The sequence below is a fragment of the Gadus macrocephalus genome, chromosome 4, assembly GCF_031168955.1.
Source record: "Gadus macrocephalus chromosome 4, ASM3116895v1".
In the NCBI taxonomy this organism is placed as follows: Eukaryota; Metazoa; Chordata; class Actinopteri; order Gadiformes; family Gadidae; genus Gadus; species Gadus macrocephalus.
Window position 1 is genome coordinate 11,212,978 of NC_082385.1, and position 23,737 is coordinate 11,236,714.

General features: G+C 41.3%; 2 protein-coding genes across 2 annotated transcripts in view; both read left to right on the forward strand.

Moving 5' to 3' along the window:
• Positions 1 to 7,803: 7,803 nt before the first annotated feature.
• Positions 7,804 to 20,376, forward strand: LOC132455081 (myosin heavy chain, fast skeletal muscle-like). Its single transcript, XM_060048797.1, has 41 exons — positions 7,804 to 7,930; positions 8,841 to 8,879; positions 8,966 to 9,184; positions 9,282 to 9,425; positions 9,516 to 9,672; positions 9,765 to 9,792; positions 9,937 to 10,048; positions 10,499 to 10,591; positions 10,674 to 10,737; positions 10,855 to 10,953; positions 11,092 to 11,195; positions 11,463 to 11,601; positions 11,724 to 11,842; positions 11,929 to 12,078; positions 12,169 to 12,339; positions 12,432 to 12,732; positions 12,876 to 12,946; positions 13,079 to 13,166; positions 13,272 to 13,389; positions 13,509 to 13,632; positions 13,725 to 13,861; positions 13,951 to 14,206; positions 14,299 to 14,541; positions 14,626 to 14,802; positions 14,897 to 15,042; positions 15,132 to 15,222; positions 15,311 to 15,700; positions 15,801 to 15,927; positions 16,102 to 16,220; positions 16,332 to 16,528; positions 16,614 to 16,797; positions 16,897 to 17,062; positions 17,164 to 17,288; positions 17,382 to 17,690; positions 17,780 to 17,983; positions 18,082 to 18,207; positions 18,288 to 18,458; positions 18,542 to 18,646; positions 18,743 to 18,838; positions 18,923 to 19,054; positions 20,257 to 20,376. The coding sequence occupies exons 3-41, from the start codon at positions 8,978 to 8,980 to the stop codon at positions 20,275 to 20,277; spliced, it is 5,811 nt and encodes a 1,936-aa protein (XP_059904780.1). The 5' UTR covers positions 7,804 to 7,930; positions 8,841 to 8,879; positions 8,966 to 8,977; the 3' UTR covers positions 20,278 to 20,376.
• LOC132455075 (myosin heavy chain, fast skeletal muscle-like) overlaps positions 7,837 to 23,737 on the forward strand; it is a 31,793-nt gene continuing 15,892 nt past the window's right edge. Inside the window, exons 1-2 of the mRNA XM_060048784.1 lie at positions 7,837 to 7,930; positions 8,841 to 8,879. The gene's annotated coding sequence lies outside the window, so the exon portion shown is untranslated. The remainder of the gene's footprint in view (positions 7,931 to 8,840; positions 8,880 to 23,737) is intronic.

Genomic DNA, 23,737 nt, shown 5'->3' on the forward strand with positions numbered 1-23,737 from the left:
CATTTCTTAGTTTAGGAACAGGCAAGTGCCTCTCCTACTGATACAAGTTGTTATTTCCGCCATTCCGCCATTTGTGATGTCCCAACAAGTACGAACTAACCCGGTCATCTGGGACATAGCCAGGGCAATAAACCTTATCAAGGGAGACACTGCATCTGCTATTTTGTTAGTCACGCTTTCTTTCCAATAATAATCACAAAAAAAATTTGGTTCGAGAAGAGGGATCAACAGACAAGGAGCACATATGGAGACTGCTACTCACTACCTAAACTAAGACTTTTCAACCTACGTCTGTACCAGTGCTGTATCACATCCTCAAATAAACCATCTGTTCGGCCTTCTGATCAAACCTGTCAAGTTGCCCTGATCTCCACTTCAAAAATTACTACTATGACGAAAAAATACTACTTGGCGCAGAGTCTATACGAACAGTTTAGAAATATGCTGAGAAACTTATTTCTAGGACACGTCGGCAAGCAAAATATTTGATTTAATATTAGAGCATGATCATGGGAAAGTACATGCAGCAAGGGAAACGTTGGCATTATGGGTATTGAATACACAGGTAACAAAGGTGAGTGGGAGTGACCATTGTGGAGAGTTTCTGAACTGGCGGGGAGGCCAAGTTAAAATACAATACAATCAATTGGCTTGGGCTCACGATCAGACTTCAATGAACAGACTTCAACTACAATGGCAATGCATATCAGAATCAGAATCTCTTTATTGTCATTGCACAAAGTGCAACGAAATTGGGGTAGAGGCTCTCAAAATAAGTGCTTTTTAAAAGAAAAACTAAATGAGAAAAAGGGTTATTTTTGAAAAATATATATAGAATGTTAAAGAACTCAAACAAATATATATATTTTAAAATGTCAGCCAATTTTAAAGGTCGGATTCGTATGATAATGCAATAATTCATAATCCTGCATTATTTAGAGAGATAACAGCTCTGGGGTGGAAACTGTTTTCAATCACCTAGAGCCGCAAGATTTGGCCAGTCTCACCCATACACTCGGAATTACTTTTTACTGATGCATGTAATAAGTTTGCTTGTAAACATTAGACAAGCCATGAGCAAAAAAGATGATGCAACTAGACCGTTAACAAATACTTAAAAGGCTGATCAAATCACCCCTGTAATCAGATTCCAACACTGCCTTCCTATGCACTTCAGAATTTACCTCAAATTATGTCTGCCTTTAATCAATTATAAGCACTTGGTCAAAGTACATTTCTGAACTGCTCACTGATGAACAACCCCCTGGACAGCTTAGGTCATCAGAGCCTGGCCTTCTAGAACAAGAACACAGAATTGTGCAATACAACATTGTTTAAGTGAACACACCGATTTGTTCAGTGAATGGGGATGATGGCAGGGAACGAAAGCAATGTGTGCTTCTATCTGTTTTTACATGCCAGCCAGATGCATCCCGGACCACATTGGGTCTCCGGGATTGCAGCTCCCTGGACATGGCTTACCTGGGTTGTACAAGAGCTGAGCTCCTTTAGCATTCCAGTGTGTACCTCACACACTGGATTAGACACGCTGGCCATCCAGGGGCCCGTTTCAGAAAGCAGGTTTAGTGAAAACTCTGAGTTAGTTAACCCTGAGATGAGGGAAACTCTGTTTTTTCAGTTTCACAAAGCCAGTTCAGCTTTACTCTGAGTTAGTTACCCTGGCAACATACTCTGTGAACCTAACCTGCTCGCTGGCAGGTTTTCTTCAACTAACCCCGAGTTTCTCCTGCTCTTAAGTTGAAGCCTGCAGACTGAAGGCAGTGGCAGACATGGCGTGTCCTTTTATTGAAGAGCCAGTTGATGTCGAGGCGCAGATACTTGAATGTTTTATCATTCCCTGATGAGTAGCTACCTGTTTGAGCGTTTCCGTTTCTCTGCATCATCAATAATTTATATAAACAATATTCTCAGCCCTCACATCGCTCACATGACACATCGTGGACACGCTCTCAGTTCCGAGCAAATTCTTTGTATTGCACTTCGTTTTTGTTTAACGTCGGTGATGCAGAGCATGTGTCCAAGGCAACTGTCTGTCGGGCTGTCCGAAATGTGACACTTGCACTGAAACGGCTACTATGCACGTTTGTAGTGTTCCCAAGTCACAGACCCACCAGACTTCTCAAAGAAGAGTTCCACAGAATTGCAGGTATCAGTCTAAGCAGTAATTAATTTATGTCATAAAGCTTTGAGACTTGAAGCACTAATCAGTCAATTGATATATTTGAGGGTTTCCAGGTGTGATTGGCTGCATAGATGGCACTCACATTCCTATCATAGCTCCTTCAATAAATGAAGGAGATTATATCCTGACCCCCCTGCTGATGCACGAGATGGAAGAGCTGTTAGAGACATGATATGCTTCAATCATTTCTAATTGACTCTGCCTTTTTTCTGTTGGCTATAATGGAGGTCAAATTTTAAGATAACCAGAAAACACAAATTTGGAGACTTGTATGTATAAAAGGCATTTAGGTGTTGCTTTCATATAGACAATATTAAATACTGGCAGTGTTGGGATTTTTCTTTGTTTAGCAGATTTCCCTAATTACTTAAATATATCTATCACATGTTGAATGCAACCACTAAATGCTGTTTAATGAGGGCAGGCTAAACAACATCACAATTGCTTGTACTTAAATTATACCTTATCTGTTTGAACTACATTTTTATATTTCATTTTTAGTTGCAGCCAAGTCCGTTTGGGACCTGTTGGGTTGCACCTGTGCGCACAAACACACATATGGAATATAATTGTTGAATAAGTGGAACATTCAAGAGAAAACATTTTCTTTTTCTCAAATACTCTGACTCAGTTGTTGATGTAATTAGTCAGCTATTTTTTTCCAAGCGAGCTCCCGCTTTTTGGCTGCTGCCATAGTATTGCTTTTTAGTAAAAAAGATATGCTCGCTTTCTGCATAGGCAGTCATTAAGATTTGCAACTCCGCTGGGGAGAAGTAGGAGGATCGAAGCTTGTTAGTACTTGTTGCCATGGTGAATCATGTTATCTGTGTTCCATTGATGAGGGCTTTTTATATCCTCATGCACGAGCTTCACTCAGAGTTACATTGACTCAGAGTTGATTGAACTAAGCGTTATCACCTGTTCTGAAACGGAAAATTCAGAGTTTTACAGCTCAGAGTTGGTCAACCTAGAGTTAAGGTTTTAACTTAGAGTTTGTTGAACCTCCTTTCTGAAACGGGCCCCCGGTCAGCAGCTAATCACTTTCCCCCATAGTGATGTAGGGTGCGTTCTGAAGAACATGAAGTGAGAGCAAGATCTTCCTCTTTGCATGGCCTATGCATTCACCTCCTATTTGTTGGTGTGAAGCACACACAACACACAACGAAGAGCATGGACTGGTGGAACTGGCACTGCACAGCTGAAGAGTCATTTAAAAACTGCTCGGATATGTTGGCCATGACATATGGCCAGAGGTGTCAAAAGTATTCACATTCATTACTCAAGTAGAAGTATAGATACTAGTGTTTAAAGATACTTCTGTAGAAGTTGAAGTATCAACTCAAGCATTTTACTTAAGTAAAAGTATAAAAGTACTGGTTTCAAAACTACTTAAAGTATTCAAGTAAAAGTAATGCAACGGGGACAAAATGCCATTAAGGACAAAAGCTTAGGCCGTGCCACAGGGGCATATAGAATTACCATCAGCTTTTATGCCAAGTATGCTCACACATACAAGGAATTCGGTCTCTGCATTTATCCCATCCGTGAATTAGTGACACACACACACAGCATTCCTCTATAGCACACTGCCCCACTTCCCCCAATTTTTTTTTTCTAAAGGCCATCTAATGACTATAAAACCATTTCAAACAATTCTTCCCGGCACGGCCAGGGATGTAGAAGGGTTGGCTGGTCTTCTTGGCTACCAACCTCCTCACTGGTGCTTGGTTGGGACATTTCGCTCATCTACGTCTGCTATTTCGTAGCTGGAATGTGGCGCGATTTAAGTCATGTCAGAGAATGTAGACGGGCTCTGTTCCTGCGCAGGTGCCATGGATCGCGTGTAAACCAATAGGGTGTCAGAATGGTATATGTTTCTATTCTCATCCAACCAATCAAATTCACTCTATCCGATGGCGGGAATAATCTGGATAGGTTTTTTTGTTTGTATTTTTTTGAACGCCGGCAGAATAAAAACAAGCTGAAATTAAATAGGAGTAACAAGGCCATTTTTTAAAAATAAGGGGTAGAAAATACAGTTAGTGCGTGAAAATGTAAGAAGTAGAAGTAAAAAGTAGGCTGAAAGATAATTACTCCAGTAAAGTATAGATACCCAAAATTTCTACTTAAGTAAGGTAACAAAGTATTTGTACTTTGTTACTTGACACCTCTGCATATGGCCAAGTGGACCAATGTGTACAATCACCTGGGCTTGAAAGCTTTTAATTCATTCCCCTCATGGTTACAGAGTAAAGTGAAGAACCCAGCCTTGATGTGAAGGGAAGAGGGACTGTCACAACTTTGTGGTTATGCTTCTCATTGGACTTTATCACTGTGATGGACACGATAAAGAGGCAATTACATCAAAAACCACAGCCACAGGTCGATGGAGCAATGCCAGGGACATTGAAGACCTCCTTTAAATCCCTGTAGTACGCTCGATTGCAGTCTGAAGATTTATAGATAATTCAAGAAAATGGTCAACTCATTTTCAAAAGGTTAAGGTGTATCATAATTTCTGTGCGGGGGCTGGCTCTTGCTAACCTATATTAGACTTGCAACAGTATGTGTTTGGAATATCTAAAGATATCACACATATACTTTACTGTGTTGTTGTGAATACCAAATATAAAACAGTTAATCTAAAAAATCAACAAATAATAAAGCTTGGAATTCAATTTTAACACTTTGACGAGAGGCAACCTGAAGAAAATATTTTAAAATGTAATAGTACACCTTAAGAAATATATCTGGTTCCAACAGCAAGATACATAGCATGGTGTCATAAAACGTACTTGATCCCTAGGCATCCCATGAGGGTTGCCAGTTATGGAGGTTAAGATGTCAGCCTGTTCTATTTATAAAACTCTCCATTCATGTATCTTTCTCCATTCATGTACCTTTAGATGAGGTCTAATATACTATACAGATCTCACCGTGTTACAACCACTGCAATATGCAGTGGACTATACTAATGTAGACTTTATAAAGCCTTCATTTGGCAAAACATTTGTTGCATATCTTTTTAATATTTGTTCCCTGAGGGCAGAGTATTGTGTTGTCCAAGAGGCAAGGGGCCTCTAACATGGGATCATTTAATGTCTGATTGACTGTGGACGAGTCCTACGAGTGGTGAGATCAGTTTCCAGACATGTTTATGATCTCGCTACAGCTGCTTAATTTGTTTAGATCAAATTGTGTTTTCAATGAGTCTGAATGTTCTGAGCCATGAGACTAAATCAAAACCCAATTTAATACAAACAAAGTGGGGCGAAAGATTGTCGAATTTATTTAATATTGATAATACATGAATATATTAATAATACCAATAACAATAATTAGACAACACTAGTGTATCCAAAGTCTATCTAAGATGTTACCAAATTTTGATGTAGTCTTTTCCAGACTTTATAGCTAAATTAAATTGGAAATTGTTCTTGCTAAAAATATTGATGATGAGGACTTCTCACAGATGTGAATATTCACAATGGGACTGCACTGTTGTAATAAAATGTTTGTAGGAAATGTGTCCTATGATTTCATAGGACGCATTAAATTGAAACTAAATCGTATGCATATGCATTTGTGAACTGAGTATTTATAATTTTGTTGTTTATTACCTAAATAAAAATGTAAATTATTGACTGAGTTCAACAAGCTGAGAGTTAAGATCTGTGATGGTGGCAAGTTAAGTTTCCAAAACCATTACAATTCTAATAAAAGAAAAAGCTAATGGTTTCAACAAACACCTTTATTTTTTTTCATTCCCCAGGTTAAGGTCCCTGCTGAAGATTCACAAAGTTGTATTTGTCAAATACAGTGTATGTAGTGAAATGTAATGTGTAGTGAAATGTAATGTAGTATGCAGTGAAATGTGATGTGATGGTGATCCCTTATGATCCTGCAAGCTCTGGTCCTACATCTCCTGGTCTACAGGAGGTATAACACAATATCAATTTGAATAAGATGGATATTTTGCCATAGAACATATTAACATACATCAATGTCATAAACAATATATATGTCAATGTTTGTTTTTTTCAGTTTGTCATTTATTTCAAATTTTTAATTATCTTATTTGAATAAAGATGGACTAACCAATTCAAGCTACAAAATACTGTTCCTAAGTGATTAATCTTGTTACCATCCTTTGAAATAACTGGTTGCTGCATGTATATGTATGCATTTAAATTTGCATTTATACACTATAATATACTGTGTAAGTAATGGTACGTAGCCAATTTATAATTTACACTTCACACTTAATAATTCATATTGTTTATACTGTCTGTTTTAATAAAGTTATCTACTCTCTCCCTGTCTGAGCCTGTCTATCATGTCAGGGGCGTTGCGCTCTGCTTTCTATGACATGGAGAAACTAAGGAAATATATTGACTATCAATTAGGCTCAACCGTGCAACATTTATATCAGGGTTCTCCCCAAACCATTTAGCCTAAAGTTGCACTGTGCCACCATACCCCTTCCAGCGCCACTGTGCTACATCCTTTTTTTCCATTTAATTTCTGAGACGGTTTAATTGGTTAAAAAAGGAATATGAATTGAGTCTCTTTAGGATCAGCTCTTGGTCTGAGTCGGACTCGTTTGACGCGGTGCGACACAGCGCACAGTGGCTCGTCTGGTGTGTTACGTCTGCTTTGAGTTCTTTAGTAGAAAGAGAATGCACATCAGATTATCCCAGTTAAATACAATGGCTGTTGGCATTGTATTTAACTGTGGCACGTGAAACAGATGTTCCTGTTAAGAAAGACACCTTTGAATGGGCTAGCCTTCTTCAAATTATCATTGAACTAAAAAGGTGTTTTTTACATTGTGCAAAGGTAATTGTTAATTTATTTGTTTTTGTTTGTTCTACATATACATTTTCACAATAGTAAAGAGTATATCATAGGGATTAGAGAATGCTATTTAAGTGCCACAGGAAAAGCAGGCCTTCTTTGGAGGCTAATGATAGTGGTGGGCCTCCTGTCAACACATGTTTGGAAAGTACAAGCAGTTACTCCATGTTAAAAAGCCACACAAAGCTCTTTATGACATGCAGAATCCTGTTTCTTACATTCTGCCACTAGGTCAATCACTTCCTAAGGTTTACACATAAATACCAGTTACATAATTTTATGAAACTTGCATAACTAAACATAACCACAGTTAGTTAATTGCCAGTCTAGTCTATCGACAAGACTGTAACACAAAGTGATGAGTATTCGAAAATGAAATATATATGCAGCACTACACCCATGTTAATATTGTGTTTCATAAATAGTCTGGTTGGTAGTAAGCACTAGGCATGCCTTAAGTTCTTAAGTTCTAATACTATGCATTTGTTTACATTATTGTATTATTCATACATTTTGAGCTCAAAGTGTAATGTGAATTAAAGATTGTTAAATATTAATTTGTCGAAAACTATCAGTGACATTCTGGATTTGCTTTATCCTCAAAGGTAAAAAATCTGTACACATAAAACTGTGCTGTGCTGTGTGCTATAATTTAAGACAGAATAAGCAATGCATTAGAATTCATACTCATGTACACATGTAAATAGTAAGTACGTCGGTAATAAACCCCATGTGAAATATAAACCAAAGCTATAAGAGGGTTTACCCCTCATGCCCATATTGAGTGTTGGCTTACCCTGCGGGCTAGTATATAAGAGGACCCAGAGGGATGAACAGCTCTCAGGGCAGTTGAGGAAGTAACAGCTAGTGGTAAGTCAGAATGTAGATAAAACTCTCATGCATTAAAACTTGAATGCTCTGTTTGACATTCACTTAATATTTTTGTGTAATTTAGAGATTATTATAATTATGAAAAAAGTATCTTATCACCAATTGAGCAAAAACTCAATAGATGAGGTTGTTTGATAGATCCATTAATTGTATTTGTTTATTTAGTCTGTAAATGTAAAGCTATATGGCATGGCGTACAAGTAAAGGTCCTTTTATATTGAATGTGATTGGTCGTCACGTCTTTTATCACAGCAATAAATAATAACAAATCATTGAGCTGAATGGGACTATACCGTCTCCTATCCCGGAAAAGGGCTTTAAATGTACGAGCACCAGGATCACATTTTCATTCTACGAATCAGATTACCCGATCAGAGTCGGGTAACTTTTTTCATGGTCACCATGGACAATGTACATGTTGTGGGATATGTTATAGGTAGCAGGTTTTAAATTTTTTTCTTATTGGATCCAAAGTGGTAAACTGCATTCATAGACACATAATTATAGCTATCGGTTTTATGTATTGATCATTTATCTCCATAGCAGTCTGCGCTACAAGCAAATGTTTCCTTGCACTACGGCATGTGACTATAGGTTGCTTTCGATAAAATTATTCTTATTTCAATGGGATTATACAGTTATTTAAACATACTCATGAATGTTATAGTCCATTTCCGTTCGAAGAGTTGCCACTAAATCCTACACACTGGACCTTTAAACAAATAAAACCGATTGACCACATGCATTGAATGACCAATGCATGTCATGCAGTGTGATTGTAATTTAAGAAATACGAACCAGCATTTACAATACACTGCACCTTCTGATGATGCTACAAATTTCCTCTGTCATATGAAATTGTGCAAATAACATGTCTTTCGATTTAAAGGCTGACACTTGAAGATTTCTCATTGGTAAGAAGAACAAGGTAAGAGTTATTTGACCAAAGCCATACCGATCTGTATAAAAACCATTTGAGCATATGAGATACATCAAAACATTTTATTTTCACAGTAAGCGGCCACCATGAGTACGGACGCGGAGATGGCCATATATGGCAAGGCTGCGATTTACCTCCGTAAGCCAGAAAAGGAGAGGCTTGAGGCCCAGAGCACGCCCTTTGATGCCAAGAGTGCTGCATATGTGGCTGATGCTAAGGAGCTGTACGTCAAGTGTACCATCATTAAGAAGGAGGCTGGCAAAACCACAGTGAAAGTGTTGGCTACGGAAGAGGTATGCTGCTTGTGATTTATTGCTATGCAGAAAATAGTTTGAAACGTTTAAAGGTAAAAAATGAAACGAAACAAAAGATGGGGTGCCTTTTTTTTAGGAGAGAACAGTCAAGGATGATGATGTCACACCCATGAACCCTCCCAAGTACGACAAAATTGAGGACATGGCCATGATGACCCATCTCAATGAAGCCTCTGTGTTGTATAACCTCAAAGAGCGTTATGCAGCATGGATGATCTACGTAAGATATTTTACCAACTAAATGAAGTAAAATAATATCCAATGATATCCCAGATCATATTAATGATCATGTCTGAACGATTTCCTTCAGACCTACTCTGGGCTGTTCTGTGCCACTGTAAACCCGTACAAGTGGCTCCCAGTGTACGATCAGGAGGTTGTCAATGCCTACAGAGGCAAGAAGCGTATGGAGGCACCACCCCATATCTTCTCTGTCTCTGACAATGCCATCCAGAACATGCTCACTGGTATGTACAAGAAAGTCGGGCAAAAATAAATGTTATGATGTATGGTCAACATTTTTGGATAAATGTAATACTTTGAATGTTTTTTTTTGCAGATCGGCAGAATCAGTCTGTCTTGATCACGTAAGTTTAAACCTGATGGTGTTGAGTTGGATGATTCAACATTACGTTGAATCATCAACATTAAGTAAAATATGACCTCACAAAAATTTCATGAAGAATCAGACAATGGAAAAAAACTCTAAATTACCTCATTTTCATACCCAGTGGAGAATCCGGTGCTGGAAAGACTGTGAACACCAAACGTGTCATCCAGTACTTTGCTACCATCGCAGTGGCTTCTGACAAGAAGAAGGACCAAGCCCCTGGAAAGATTCAGGTATGCTTTAAAAAAAAAAAATATATATATATATATATATATATATATTAGGGATGGGCGTGAGGAATCGATTACTCGAGTACTGCTCGTTACAAATGAACTCGGTTGGTGGACAGGCAAACTCGAGTTTGCATAAACACACACAAAGTTTTCTGAAGCAAATGTATACATTTTCTGTGCGGCGCCATTAACGCATGCCGTGGGCACAAAGCAAATGAAATGTATCAAATTCCTGTGTGGCGCGTGCCGTGCCGTGTGCAGGCACGCCAGAATTCAAAAAGTTAAGAGATGGCGGTAAAAGCAAAGCGCAATAAGCGTAATCGATTCCTCACGCCCATCCCTAATATATATACATATATACATTTAAAAAAAAAACATGACAGACATGACACACACAAAGGATGTAGGATGACCTGAGAACTGAGGATCAATACTGGAACTTCATCATAGGGGTCACTGGAGGACCAGATTATTGCAGCCAATCCCCTGCTGGAGGCCTACGGTAATGCCAAGACTGTGAGAAATGACAACTCATCTCGTTTCGTAAGTACAAACTTAGTATGTCAAACAAATTAAATGACATACTTGATCTTTGAAAAAAAACTGAAATGAGGCTTTTCTACAGGGTAAATTCATCAGAATCCATTTCGGTGCAACTGGTAAACTGGCCAGTGCTGACATTGAGACGTGTAAGTATCTTGTATCCAAATAACAACAAATTAACTCTCATTATTGGGGGTCTCATAATGGGTTTTGATCTCTTAATGTGAATCAAAACATAATAATAATATTTTAAAACCATGAAGATCTGCTGGAGAAATCCCGAGTGACATTCCAGCTTCCCGATGAGAGAGGCTATCACATCTTCTTTCAGATGATGACCAACCACAAACCTGAGATTATTGGTAAGATTAGTAGTGAGAAATAAATGTTGCAGTAAGATGTATTGTTATATAGGGTTGCCTTTAACTTATCATTCAGGATTCTGAAGTAGAAAAATAACAATTAGAATCATTAAAGTGACCAGTTTCTATTTTCTGCAGAAATGTGCCTCATCACCACCAACCCCTACGACTTCCCCATGTGCAGTCAGGGTCATATCACTGTGGCCAGCATTAATGACAAAGAGGAGCTGGATGCTACTGATGTGAGTCAATGTTTACAACTACCTTAGGTAGGTATTTTAATCTGCAAGGACTAACCGGGACCAGAAAACTATGAGGACTTTAACTCAGTGTTACAGCCTGCGGAATCTACTCAGAATGGTTTCAGCCCGATCTCAGTGCGCTCTGCTCTGTCCGCGTACAGCAGAATCAGGAAATCTCTGTACAGTACAAACCAAGGTAGAGTTAATAGAGACTCTTTGAATACTCTTTGAATTTAATTTCATATTATATACTTTATTTTCCTACAGGATGCTATTGATATTTTGGGTTTCAATGGTGAGGAGAAGAATGCCATCTACAAGTTCACGGGTGCTGTGCTTCACCACGGTAACTTGAAGTTCAAGCAGAAGCAGCGTGAGGAGCAGGCTGAGCCTGACGGCACTGAGGGTGAGTTAAAAATGTTTTAAAACAACCACTGAACATTTCCAAAGTCCAGGTTTGCTGTCATTAAATGTATTCACTATCTGTACGAATTTGTCATCATTCTTTCTTTCATATGAAAAATGCAGAGGCCGACAAAATCTCCTACCTGCTTGGTCTCAACTCTGCTGACATGCTCAAGGGTTTGTGCTACCCCAGAGTGAAGGTCGGAAATGAGTTTGTCACTAAGGGACAGACAGTACCTCAGGTATGGAAATACCAAGGAATACCTTTCAAAAAGTAATTGCAATAGTTGTAATTTGTATGTATATCTAATCTTCCACCACGCTCTAGGTATACAACTCAGTGAGTGCCCTGGGCAAGTCTATCTATGAGAGGATGTTCTTGTGGATGGTCATCCGTATCAACCAGATGCTGGACACCAAGCAATCAAGATCATCCTATATTGGGGTGCTGGATATTGCTGGTTTTGAGATCTTTGATGTAAGATTCAATTTCTTATCACAACAATTTCCCTGGCTAAAAGCAGTGTCTACGTGGATGAACGTTCTCTAAACTAATGTTCTCTATCAGTACAACAGTATGGAGCAGCTGTGCATCAACTTCACCAATGAGAAACTGCAACAGTTCTTCAACCACACCATGTTCGTCCTGGAGCAAGAGGAGTACAAGAAGGAGGGCATTATCTGGGAGTTCATTGACTTCGGTATGGACTTGGCTGCCTGCATTGAGCTTATTGAGAAGGTAAACATGACTTATATAACTAAATATCACAATTCTAAGTCTGATTCAAAACTATCTTATCGTAATGTTTCCTAATATGTTTTTCTGCATAGCCAATGGGCATCTTCTCCATTCTTGAAGAAGAGTGCATGTTCCCCAAAGCCTCAGACACTTCCTTCAAGAACAAGCTGTATGAACAGCATCTTGGCAAAAACAAAGCATTTGAGAAGCCCAAGCCGGGGAAGGGCAAGGTTGAAGCTGACTTCGCCATGGTGCACTATGCTGGTACCGTGGGCTACAGCGTCGCGGGCTGGCTGGACAAGAACAAGGATCCCCTGAATGACTCTGTTATTGGACTGTACCAGAAGTCCTCAAACAAACTGATGCCTGTCCTGTACCCCGCTGTAGTGGAAGGTACATATTCATACCATGTCATCATAGTTAAAAACTGTTGACCCATTATATTGTAATACCCATTTATTTTGAAGCCATTTATTGCCTCTATTTTATAAACAAAAACGGGAACATTTTTACTAATTAACAATAATCTAAAACAGAGGTCGGGGGTGCAAAGAAGGGAGGCAAGAAGAAGGGTGGCTCCATGCAGACTGTGTCATCACAATTCAGGGTAAGGTTAAACAAGCAATTACATGTAGAAATACATGTAATTTGATGCCATATTTCATATGTATTCTCTGAATTTGTTCTTTATCAGTTAATTTGTATATATTTCATATTTTATTCTGTGATGTGTCTTTAGGATAACTTGGGCAAACTGATGACCAACCTGAGGAGCACCCATCCTCACTTTGTGCGTTGTCTCATTCCCAATGAAATTAAACTACCAGGTAATATTTCTTCAAATAATCTCTACATTCGAGGTTGATGTTTTAGTAGGATATAGCAAAATGAATGTCATATTTTAAAAGTAAAAAATCTATAACACTTCACAGGAATGATGGAGAACCACCTGGTTATCCACCAGCTGAGATGTAACGGTGTGCTGGAGGGCATCAGAATCTGCAGAAAGGGCTTTCCCAGCAGAATCATCTATGCTGACTTCAAGCAGAGGTATTACCTAATTGACAGAACAATTCTATTGTCACGATAATACAATTCCTTTGCCTACATATTTAAAACTTGTTTATATACACCTTTCTTTTAAACACTTAACATACTCACTCCTATAGATACAAAGTACTGAATGCCAGTGTCATTCCTGATGGACAGTTCATTGACAACAAGAAGGCTTCTGAGAAGCTGCTTGGATCCATTGATGTGCCTCACGACGAGTACAAATTTGGACACACCAAGGTCTGTTTATTGTTGTCAAAAATTAAATATTTACCGGATACTTCCCTGATACTGAAAGATAGTCTCTGACAAGATGTCTTTCTTACATTAAGGTGTTCTTCAAAGCTGGTCTTCTGGGTACTCTTGAGGAGATGCGAGATGAGAAGCTGGCATCTTTGGTCGGAATGATTCAGGCTCTCTCTCGGGGTTACCTCATGAGGAAGGAGTATGTGAAAATGACAGCTACAAGGTATGTTTCAAAAGATTGATACATAAGAAGTTTTGCTATTTTGTCAAATCAAAAATGTTGCATTAAAATGGACTGCCTTTTCGCCACAGGGAAGCTGTTTACACTATTCAGTACAACATCCGCTCATTCATGAATGTCAAAACCTGGCCATGGATGAAGGTGTACTACAAGATCAAGCCTCTTCTGAAGACTGCTGAAACTGAGAAGGAGCTCTCTGCAATGAAGGAGAACTATGAGAAGATGAAGACAGACCTGGCCACTGCGCTGGCCAAGAAGAAGGAACTTGAGGAAAAGATGGTTTCTCTACTGCAGGAGAAGAATGATCTTGCGCTGCAAGTGGCCTCTGTAAGTAAAAATGTTTATCCGTCTCAACATGTACACACAATGAGATACATGTGATATTTGATATGACTGATATGATGACACATTTTAAACAGGAAGGAGATAATCTGAATGATGCTGAAGAGAGGTGTGAGGGACTCATCAAGAGTAAGATCCAGCTGGAGGCTAAACTCAAGGAGACAACCGAGAGACTAGAGGATGAAGAGGAAATGAATGCTGAGTTGACTGCCAAGAAGAGGAAACTGGAGGATGAATGCTCTGAGCTCAAGAAGGACATTGATGACCTGGAGCTTACCTTGGCCAAAGTGGAGAAGGAGAAACATGCCACTGAGAACAAGGTTTGCAAAGATTCTTTGAAAGGAGATTAAATAAAATACAAATAAGCATGTTCCACGCATTACACATAATTTTGTTTTGTTTAGGTGAAGAACCTTACAGAGGAGATGGCCTCTCAGGATGAGAGCGTTGCTAAGCTATCAAAGGAGAAGAAAGCCCTCCAAGAGGCACATCAGCAGACTCTTGATGACCTACAGGCAGAGGAAGACAAAGTGAACACTCTGACCAAGGCCAAGACCAAGCTTGAACAGCAAGTGGATGACGTGAGGTTCCTTTCTAACCCTCCTTTCTGACATTAGAAAAAACATGGTTATTCTTTTGAAATGCAGTCAAATAAAATATAATTTTTAATTGCAGCTTGAAGGTTCTCTGGAACAAGAGAAAAAACTCCGTATGGACCTTGAGAGAGCCAAGCGAAAGCTTGAGGGTGACCTGAAATTGGCTCAGGAATCAATAATGGATCTGGAAAATGACAAACAGCAGTCTGATGAGAAACTCAAAAAGTAATGTGATTGAACAAAAATCGTGCTTTTGATTAGAAAGATTCACAAGAAGTATGTTAATAAGTTATGTGGTATTGTTTCATCATCAGGAAAGACTTTGAGACCAGTCAGCTTCTAAGCAAGATTGAGGATGAGCAGTCCCTGGGTGCTCAGCTTCAAAAGAAGATCAAGGAGCTTCAGGTAAGACAATATATATGACAATCCCACATGAATGTTTCATAAATATTAGTACATTCTTACAAAGTATTATGTGTTCCTTACTTATTAGGCCCGTATTGAAGAGCTGGAGGAGGAAATTGAGGCTGAGCGTGCTGCTCGTGCCAAGGTTGAGAAGCAGAGAGCTGATCTCTCCAGAGAACTTGAAGAGATCAGTGAGAGGCTTGAGGAGGCTGGTGGAGCCACTTCTGCTCAGATTGAGATGAACAAGAAGCGTGAGGCTGAGTTCCAGAAGCTGCGTCGTGACCTTGAGGAGTCCACCCTGCAGCATGAAGCCACTGCTGCTGCTCTGCGTAAGAAGCAGGCTGACAGTGTAGCAGAGCTGGGAGAGCAGATTGATAACCTCCAGCGTGTCAAGCAGAAGCTTGAGAAGGAGAAGAGCGAGTACAAGATGGAGATTGACGACCTCTCAAGCAACATGGAAGCAGTTGCAAAGGCCAAGGTGAATTATCTTTCAAATTAAATATACCATATTATAATTAATACTATATAATCTGTATAAGAAACCACTTGTGCTAACAAGTAAAACGTTGTATCACCAGGGAAATCTGGAGAAGATGTGCCGTACCCTGGAGGACCAGCTGAGTGAAATCAAGGCCAAGAGTGATGAGAACAGTCGCCAGATAAATGACATCAGTGCTCAGAGAGCAAGGCTGTTGACAGAGAATGGTAAGTATTCACAATTACTTAAAGAAAAACCTGCATATTAGAATAGCCCTAATGATAACCATAAATAACCTTAACACTAACCACCAAGAAATGCAACCCAACCTTATTCATATATTTAGGGGGAAAATGTGGTACTGCTATATTTTATAGCTAACAATTTATGTCATCACCTAGGTGAGTTTGGTCGTCAGCTCGAGGAGAAAGAGGGTCTCGTCTCCCAGCTTACCAGAGGCAAGCAGGCCTTTACTCAGCAGATTGAGGAGCTGAAGAGGCTCAATGAGGAGGAAGTCAAGGTAAACCATCATTTTTATTCATTTAATTTCATGATTTCATTATGTCATTGCAGATTTTACATTTCTGTATATTTAGATGTGTGAATTTATTGAGACAATCACCTTTTGCAGGCCAAGAATGCTCTTGCTCATGGTGTGCAATCAGCTCGCCATGACTGTGACCTTCTGAGGGAGCAGTTTGAGGAGGAGCAGGAGGCCAAGGCTGAGCTGCAGCGTGGAATGTCCAAGGCCAACGGTGAGGTGGCTCAGTGGAGGACAAAGTATGAAACTGATGCTATCCAGCGCACTGAGGAGCTAGAGGAGTCCAAGTGAGTCAAATACTTAATATCTTATCTAAAGTACACGTTCTATTTGATGAATGTCCACAAATTAAACCATGTGATACTTTAACAGGAAAAAGCTTGCCCAGCGCCTTCAGGAGGCTGAGGAACAGATTGAGGCAGTGAACTCAAAATGTGCCTCTCTGGAGAAGACCAAACAGAGACTCCAGGGTGAGGTGGAGGATCTCATGATTGATGTGGAGAGGGCCAACGGACTGGCTGCCAACCTTGACAAGAAGCAGAGGAACTTTGACAAGGTGTTTTGTCATTCATTGAGATGGCCGTTTAAATTGTTTTATCCTTTTATTATTCTTCAAGTGATTAACATGTACCGCTTTATTAACAATATTGTGCAGGTTTTGGCTGACTGGAAGCAGAAATATGAGGAGGGCCAGGCAGAGCTTGAAGGAACTCAGAAAGAGGCTCGTTCTCTCAGCACGGAGCTTTTCAAGATGAAGAACTCCTATGAAGAAGCTCTGGATCAGCTGGAGACCCTGAAGCGTGAGAACAAGAACCTCCAACGTGAGTTAAACTGATCATTTTGGCATCAATGATTCCTATATTACTACATATATAACTTTATTGGAATTCATGCAAACAACAATATTTAACCCTCTCAACAGAGGAGATTTCTGACCTGACTGAACAAATTGGTGAGACTGGAAAGAGCATCCATGAGCTGGAGAAATCCAAGAAGCAAGTGGAGACAGAGAAGAGTGAGATCCAGACAGCCCTAGAGGAAGCTGAGGTGACTACAAAAAAAAAGAAAGAATCTAGTGAAATTGTATTTATTATGAAATAGAATATGTAATGAATATGCCAACATTGGTTTATAATTTAGGGTACTCTGGAGCATGAAGAGTCCAAGATTCTGCGTGTCCAGCTGGAGCTCAACCAGATTAAGGGTGAGGTTGACAGGAAGCTGGCTGAGAAGGATGAGGAGATGGAGCAGATCAAGAGGAACAGCCTGAGGATCACTGACTCCATGCAGAGCACGCTGGACTCTGAGGTCAGGAGCAGGAATGATGCCCTGAGAATCAAGAAGAAGATGGAGGGAGATCTGAATGAGATGGAGATCCAGCTGAGCCATGCCAACCGCCAGGCTGCTGAGGCTCAGAAGCAGCTGAGGAATGTTCAAGGACAACTGAAGGTATGAACTAAACTACTGTACAGGGCATAATATCTGGACATTTGTTTCCTGTTGTGACATCTTCCATGGTGTTTTCATTTTCATTTTAGGATGCCCAATTGCATCTTGATGATGCTGTCAGAGGAGGTGAAGACCTGAAGGAGCAGGCGGCCATGGTGGACCGTAGGAACGGTCTAATGGTGGCTGAAATTGAGGAGCTGAGGGCAGCTCTGGAACAGACAGAGAGAGGCCGCAAAGTGGCTGAGCAAGAGCTGATTGATGCCAGTGAGCGAGTTGGACTTTTGCACTCTCAGGTAAACAAACAAACATATTCTTCCAAGAAATGCTCCCAAGTTCCCTAAAATATTTAGCAAGATTACATGCGTGTCATAAACACTGACATTCATTTTAGAATACAAGTCTTCTGAACACAAAGAAGAAGCTGGAGACTGACCTGGTCCAAGTCCAGGGCGAGGTGGACGACACCGTCCAGGAATCCAGGAATGCTGAAGAGAAGGCCAAGAAGGCCATCACTGATGTAGGTTTTGTATTATTTTCTTATTTCATTGAATTGGACATTGCTTGAACTTCTGATTAATATGTTATATTTTATATTAGGCTGCCATGATGGCTGAGGAGCTAAAGAAGGAGCAGGATACAAGCTCTCACCTGGAGAGGATGAAGAAGAACCTGGAAGTCACAGTGAAAGACCTGCAGCACCGCCTGGATGAGGCTGAGAACCTGGCCATGAAGGGTGGCAAGAAGCAGCTCCAGAAACTGGAGTCCAGAGTAAGATACGGGCACACATGGACGTATTTACAGTTACAGCATAATAAGAGTATATTTATTGAAAATATATTTTATTTCTTAAGGTGCGTGAGCTGGAAACAGAGGTTGAGGGTGAACAGAGACGTGGAGTTGATGCTGTTAAGGGTGTCCGCAAATATGAGAGGAGGGTGAAGGAACTCACCTACCAGGTATGGCAGCTTATATTGAAAAAAATATTTAAATCAATGTATATCAGAAAGGATTACAGTCAAGGGTCTGGGGCATAACCATTTGCATTACTTTAGACTGAAGAAGATAAGAAAAATGGTGCCAGACTCCAGGATCTTGTTGATAAGCTGCAGTTGAAGGTGAAGGCTTACAAGAGGCAGGCTGAGGAAGCGGTAAGTAGAAACGATGTCACAAAATCGAGTTTTTGCATCAATTTTGGTACTTCTTATTTAAACAAAATATGAATCTTCCTACAGGAGGAGCAGGCCAACTCTTACCTGTCCAAGTGCAGGAAGGTTCAACATGAGCTGGAGGAGGCTGAGGAACGTGCTGACATCGCTGAGACTCAAGTCAACAAGCTGAGGTCCAAGAGCCGTGATGGTGGCAAGGTAAGTTCATCACTGCATAATGGTGGGTTCACGATGCATCGTACACCAACCCCACAAGTTGCTATTGTGATGCAAATTCTTGGCTTGTAGCACTTACAGCGCAGTAGGGATGTGTCGGTCGCGACTGATTCGTTACAACGAACGAATCCCGAACGTGAACGACAAGAACTGGTTCCCCAAAACAAGAAGAACTGGTTCTTTGATTCTTTTTTTTTAACATAAACCAAACATATGGTCACGTAAATAAAATATACAAACGAACAGAGCTCCGTCTCCCCGCGACTTCCATTGATTGAGTCTACAACTTTCTCAAAGATTCAGCCAATGAGAGGTAGCAATGGTGTTGGAATGGCACCTGGGTAAACCAATGACAAGGCGGTACCGTCGAATATGCGCGCTTTCTCTGTCTGACGTATCTTGGGTCATACCATTCGACTCATATATCCCCCTACATTTTTTAGAAAATAGACTTGACCTCCATCTGTTTATTGGATAAACGCATTTCCCAATCCCAGGAGTCTTTGCTCCATTCTACGTCAATTTAAGAACAAACAAAGAAATTAAACTGCAGTTCGTATTTTTTATTTATGACCATGCAAGTTCTGTAATGCCTGAACAATGAAGAATTAAATGTAAAGTAAAATAAAATTATAAATGTAAAACCATGAATGAAATATAGAGAGTAAGCAAGTAAGTGGTATAAATATTGGTGGGACGTTCGCCATACTAAATAGCAGGCATCTCCAAACGGCGGACTGCGGTCTTAACGGTCCTATCCGGACCCACGACCAATTAAAAAAAAAATATATATATATATATATATATATATTTTTTTTTTTCTTTTTTTTTTTTTTTTAAGATGTAATCTGACGTAACGAACGAATCAAAACGAACGAATCAAATAAACGAATCGTTATAGTGAACTGAACTGAAAGAACTAGTTCCCGGAAAAGAATCATTTTGCCCATCCCTACAGCGCAGCCATCTTTGTTTGTCGAGTCGTACGATTAACCTCACTGAACTCGTTTGACTCAGAATCCGAGATATTACGACCAAAAGGGGAGTGCCTCGGTTAAATGACGCATGAAATCTGGGTATACGATGCATCCCGAACATACCATATGCCCATTGACTGAGAAAGAAATGTAATGCAAACAAAAATGTTGGTTGGTTTAATTATTTTATTTTTTTCTCTTCCACAGGGAAAGGAGGCAGCTGAATAAGATGTAATGCGTCATTGTACAATTAGAAAGGCATGTCATAAAACATGATTTCTTGTTTATAGTAAATAATGAGCTGCAATAAAATATTACAAAGCATCATTTTTCTCGTGGGTAGTTTGACTAATTACTTCAGTATTTTGAGTAACAATGGGCCATTCATCACCATTTTACCAACTTTTGAATTTGAATCTGATAGTCGATAGTAATGACACTGATGAATACAGAATTGTAAAAGTAAGCACAACTCTGGAATGGGTACTGGGAAATATATTATAACAGAAAATTAACGCTGAATTATTATATGTACATTAATTTGTTTTTTAATGATTCAATGTTGTGCCTTGCAGAAGGTTTAGTGTACATTTAAGAGATGAGATAACAATTGATACTGGGGAACATACAATCAAAAAACAATTTCTGAAACTGAATGGGCTGGTGAACCTTCAACCTGAGAACAACAAGTCCTGTATCCATTAAAGATCTGCCTTATTATGTTACAATCACTCATCATTAAGTAATATTAATAAATAAAAGTTAACTAAGGGATAGAAATCATTTACTAATGGTGTTCATGATGAATAAGGAATGAACGTAGTAGTGTTTTTCAATGTTGTGAACAATCAAAAGTATATTCTACATATAGTACATGCCATTTAACAGGCCATGGTTTTCATTGGCAATCTTCCAATCAAACTAGCCCAAAGCTCCAATTACAGCACTAATTGTCCTCCAAATGTTGTCTTTTCTTAAATGTTCTCCTATAAACAATGAGTGATTCAGTGAATCACTCTTCAGAATGTTTCAATACCCCTCCGCTTCACGTTGGGATAGTGCTTCACCCTGCCAGGGTTTATTAAATGATAATGACCGGCTCGCTGTACATTATACCTTACTAAGTGAATTGGCAGGGGGAGACGGTGATAAAGAACGACCATGTGAGGGAGTCAGACTGCCCCTCTAGTCCATGTTCACAGCATCCAAAATGTTTAAGAAATTTAGAAAATGTATCAAATTTTTAATAATAAATTCAATTCAATTTGGTTCCCAATGGGCCTTGACGCTGGACGCATGTCAACCCAAGATTTGGCCAGTCTCACCCATACCCTCTGAATTACTTTCTACTGATTTGAAGTTGGCTTGTAAACATTTTACAAGCCATCACCAAAAAATACGATGCGATAACATAGAAAAAGAAGGCTGATCACATAACCCTTATACTTAAATTCAAACACTGGCTTCCTATGCACTTCAGAATTTACCTCAAATTATGTTGGCTATAAATCATTAACAAACACTGGGCCAAAAACATATCTCTGAATTGCTCGCTGATGATGAACCCCGTAATCAGCTAAGGTCATCAAATCCTGGCCTTCTAACTGTTCATCTTTTACCTATCATGCTGCACATAGGGCCGGATTAAGTCATTTTGAGGCCTGGGGCTATATACCAGGAGGAGGCCACTATATTGCTCGCCTCCAACGCACATGACACTCACACAAACCCTCGGCACGTGCACTGACGCATAAGCGCTTTCAAGTCCACAGAGCCACTCTATGAATATGACCGCACACTACAGTTTAAAGCCAAGGAACAAATGTATGTGCAATGACATACACTGTAGACTATAATAAACCAATAACGTTGTTAGAAACTGCAAGTTTATTCAGCTTCACCTCACCTCCACAAGGGACACCAAGTGGTGATTCAGGGTAATCGATTGCTCCTCCCACTATAAATAGAGGCCTAGTGAGGCCTTCCCCCCTTTGTTCTCACCACAACTGAGTGCGTGAATGTGTCTATTTCATGTAGGCAAGGCCGTCTAGGCTTCGCCTTGTGGGCTTGTCCTGAAAATTCAAACTATGCACCTATCAGCGTGGGCACCGCCCACATTTCCCACGGTATCGTGTATATAGCACGGTGCATACCGTCGCTCATCCTCCCTTTTCTTTCAGCACTTGTGCTTGTCAGCAGATTAGAGAACTACCTAAAAGAAGATGTCTTCAACGGAACAACGGATCTCCCAAGCCGGTGGCAGCGGCCCAGGAGAGGCCGAAACAGCCCTTTTCAGGGCCACCTGAGAGCGCTCCTGGGGCTAGGTCCTTCGCAGGACTCCTTTGCGCCTCCTGTCCCGCCTCCCTGGCACCGGGTGACGGGCATGTGGCGTGTTTTCGGTGCCTCGGCGCCGACCACGCCGCGGCTGCTATGGCGCCCTCCGTCTCCTGTGTCTCATGCCGGGAGCTGTCTGAAGAAGGGATCCTCTCCAGGCACCTCTACTTCTCCCCTGCGGTGGACCTGGCTGACGCCATTGACCTGTTCAGGGCCAGCCCGGACTACCACGATGGCGTCATCGACGCCGACGACGACGCTGTCTCAATAGACGACGTCTTCGACGACTTGCCGTCCGGTGTTTCCCACTCCCGGGTTTCAACCGCCACCGCCGTGGAACGAGAGAGACCGCGCCGGATGGCCGATCTCTTCGGGGAGATCATGGGTGAGGCGGCGGCCATCAAAGGAATTCCAATGCCGGCCCCGCCTCTCGCCCCCATATCGGACGATATGCAGGGCGAGTGCTTTCACACCCCATCGTCTTCCCGACGGGTTACCCAGTGCCCCTTGTTCCCGCCTGTGCAGCACTTTTTTAGTGCTGCCGGTGGGGACCCTTCTACACTGAAGGCCCCGGTGAAGTCCTACACGGATTTCACCAACGTGGAAGGGTGGGCCGATACTCAGGCGAGGGGGATCCCTCGCCTGGAGCCTCCCCTGGCAGCGCTTCTCTGTCCGGGCGCCGGATGGCGCCCTAACGAAAAGCCGCTGCCCCCCGACCGCCTCCAGAAACAGATTGTCGGCCTAACGGACAGGGTGTTCGTTTGTGCCTCTCAATCTGCGGCGGCGGTCAATAACATCGCCATGCTCTCCTCCGCCATGGTCTCCTTGTCGGCTAACCGGGAGGCATACGGCCCGGAGGAAGCCGCAAGATGGCTGGCGGTTTCCCGCTTTTCCAGCGCCATCCTCCAGCTATGCCAGCCGATAGCCGTTTCGGCCGGCCGGCATATGGCGTGGGCAACTATGATTCAGCGAATCATATGGCTCTCCCACACTGCGGTGCCGGAACGGGAGCGGGCCAGCCTGGTCCAGGGGCCACTAGCGCCGGATGGCCTATTTGGTCCCCGGTTCTCCGAGGTTCTCGCGCACCAGCAGTCTGTCCGTGAGAATCGTTCCCGGTTCGCGGCGATTCTCACGGGCTCCTCCCACCAGCAGGCCAGGAGGAAGCGGGGTCCAGGCCGGGCCCAGCGTTCCAGGGGACCGCCTCTGACTCCAGCCCCGGTGCCGCAGCAGCAGCAGCAGCAGCAGCCGCGGCCGCCGCCACCGCGGACGGGTGGAGCAGCGCCACGGACCGGGAAGTTCCGGAAGCTGGCTCCGACTTTTTCCTTCCCTAATAAAGAAATAATTAAAGACCGTT

Coding starts and splice junctions, on each gene's coding strand:
- LOC132455081 (XM_060048797.1), top strand. CDS start 8,978: ATGAGTACGGACGCGGAGATGGCCATATATGGCAAGGCTGCGATTTAC. Junction 10,954..11,091: donor CCACAAACCTGAGATTATTG/GTAAGATTAGTA, acceptor TATTTTCTGCAG/AAATGTGCCTCATCACCACC. Junction 19,055..20,256: donor AGAGCCGTGATGGTGGCAAG/GTAAGTTCATCA, acceptor TCTCTTCCACAG/GGAAAGGAGGCAGCTGAATA.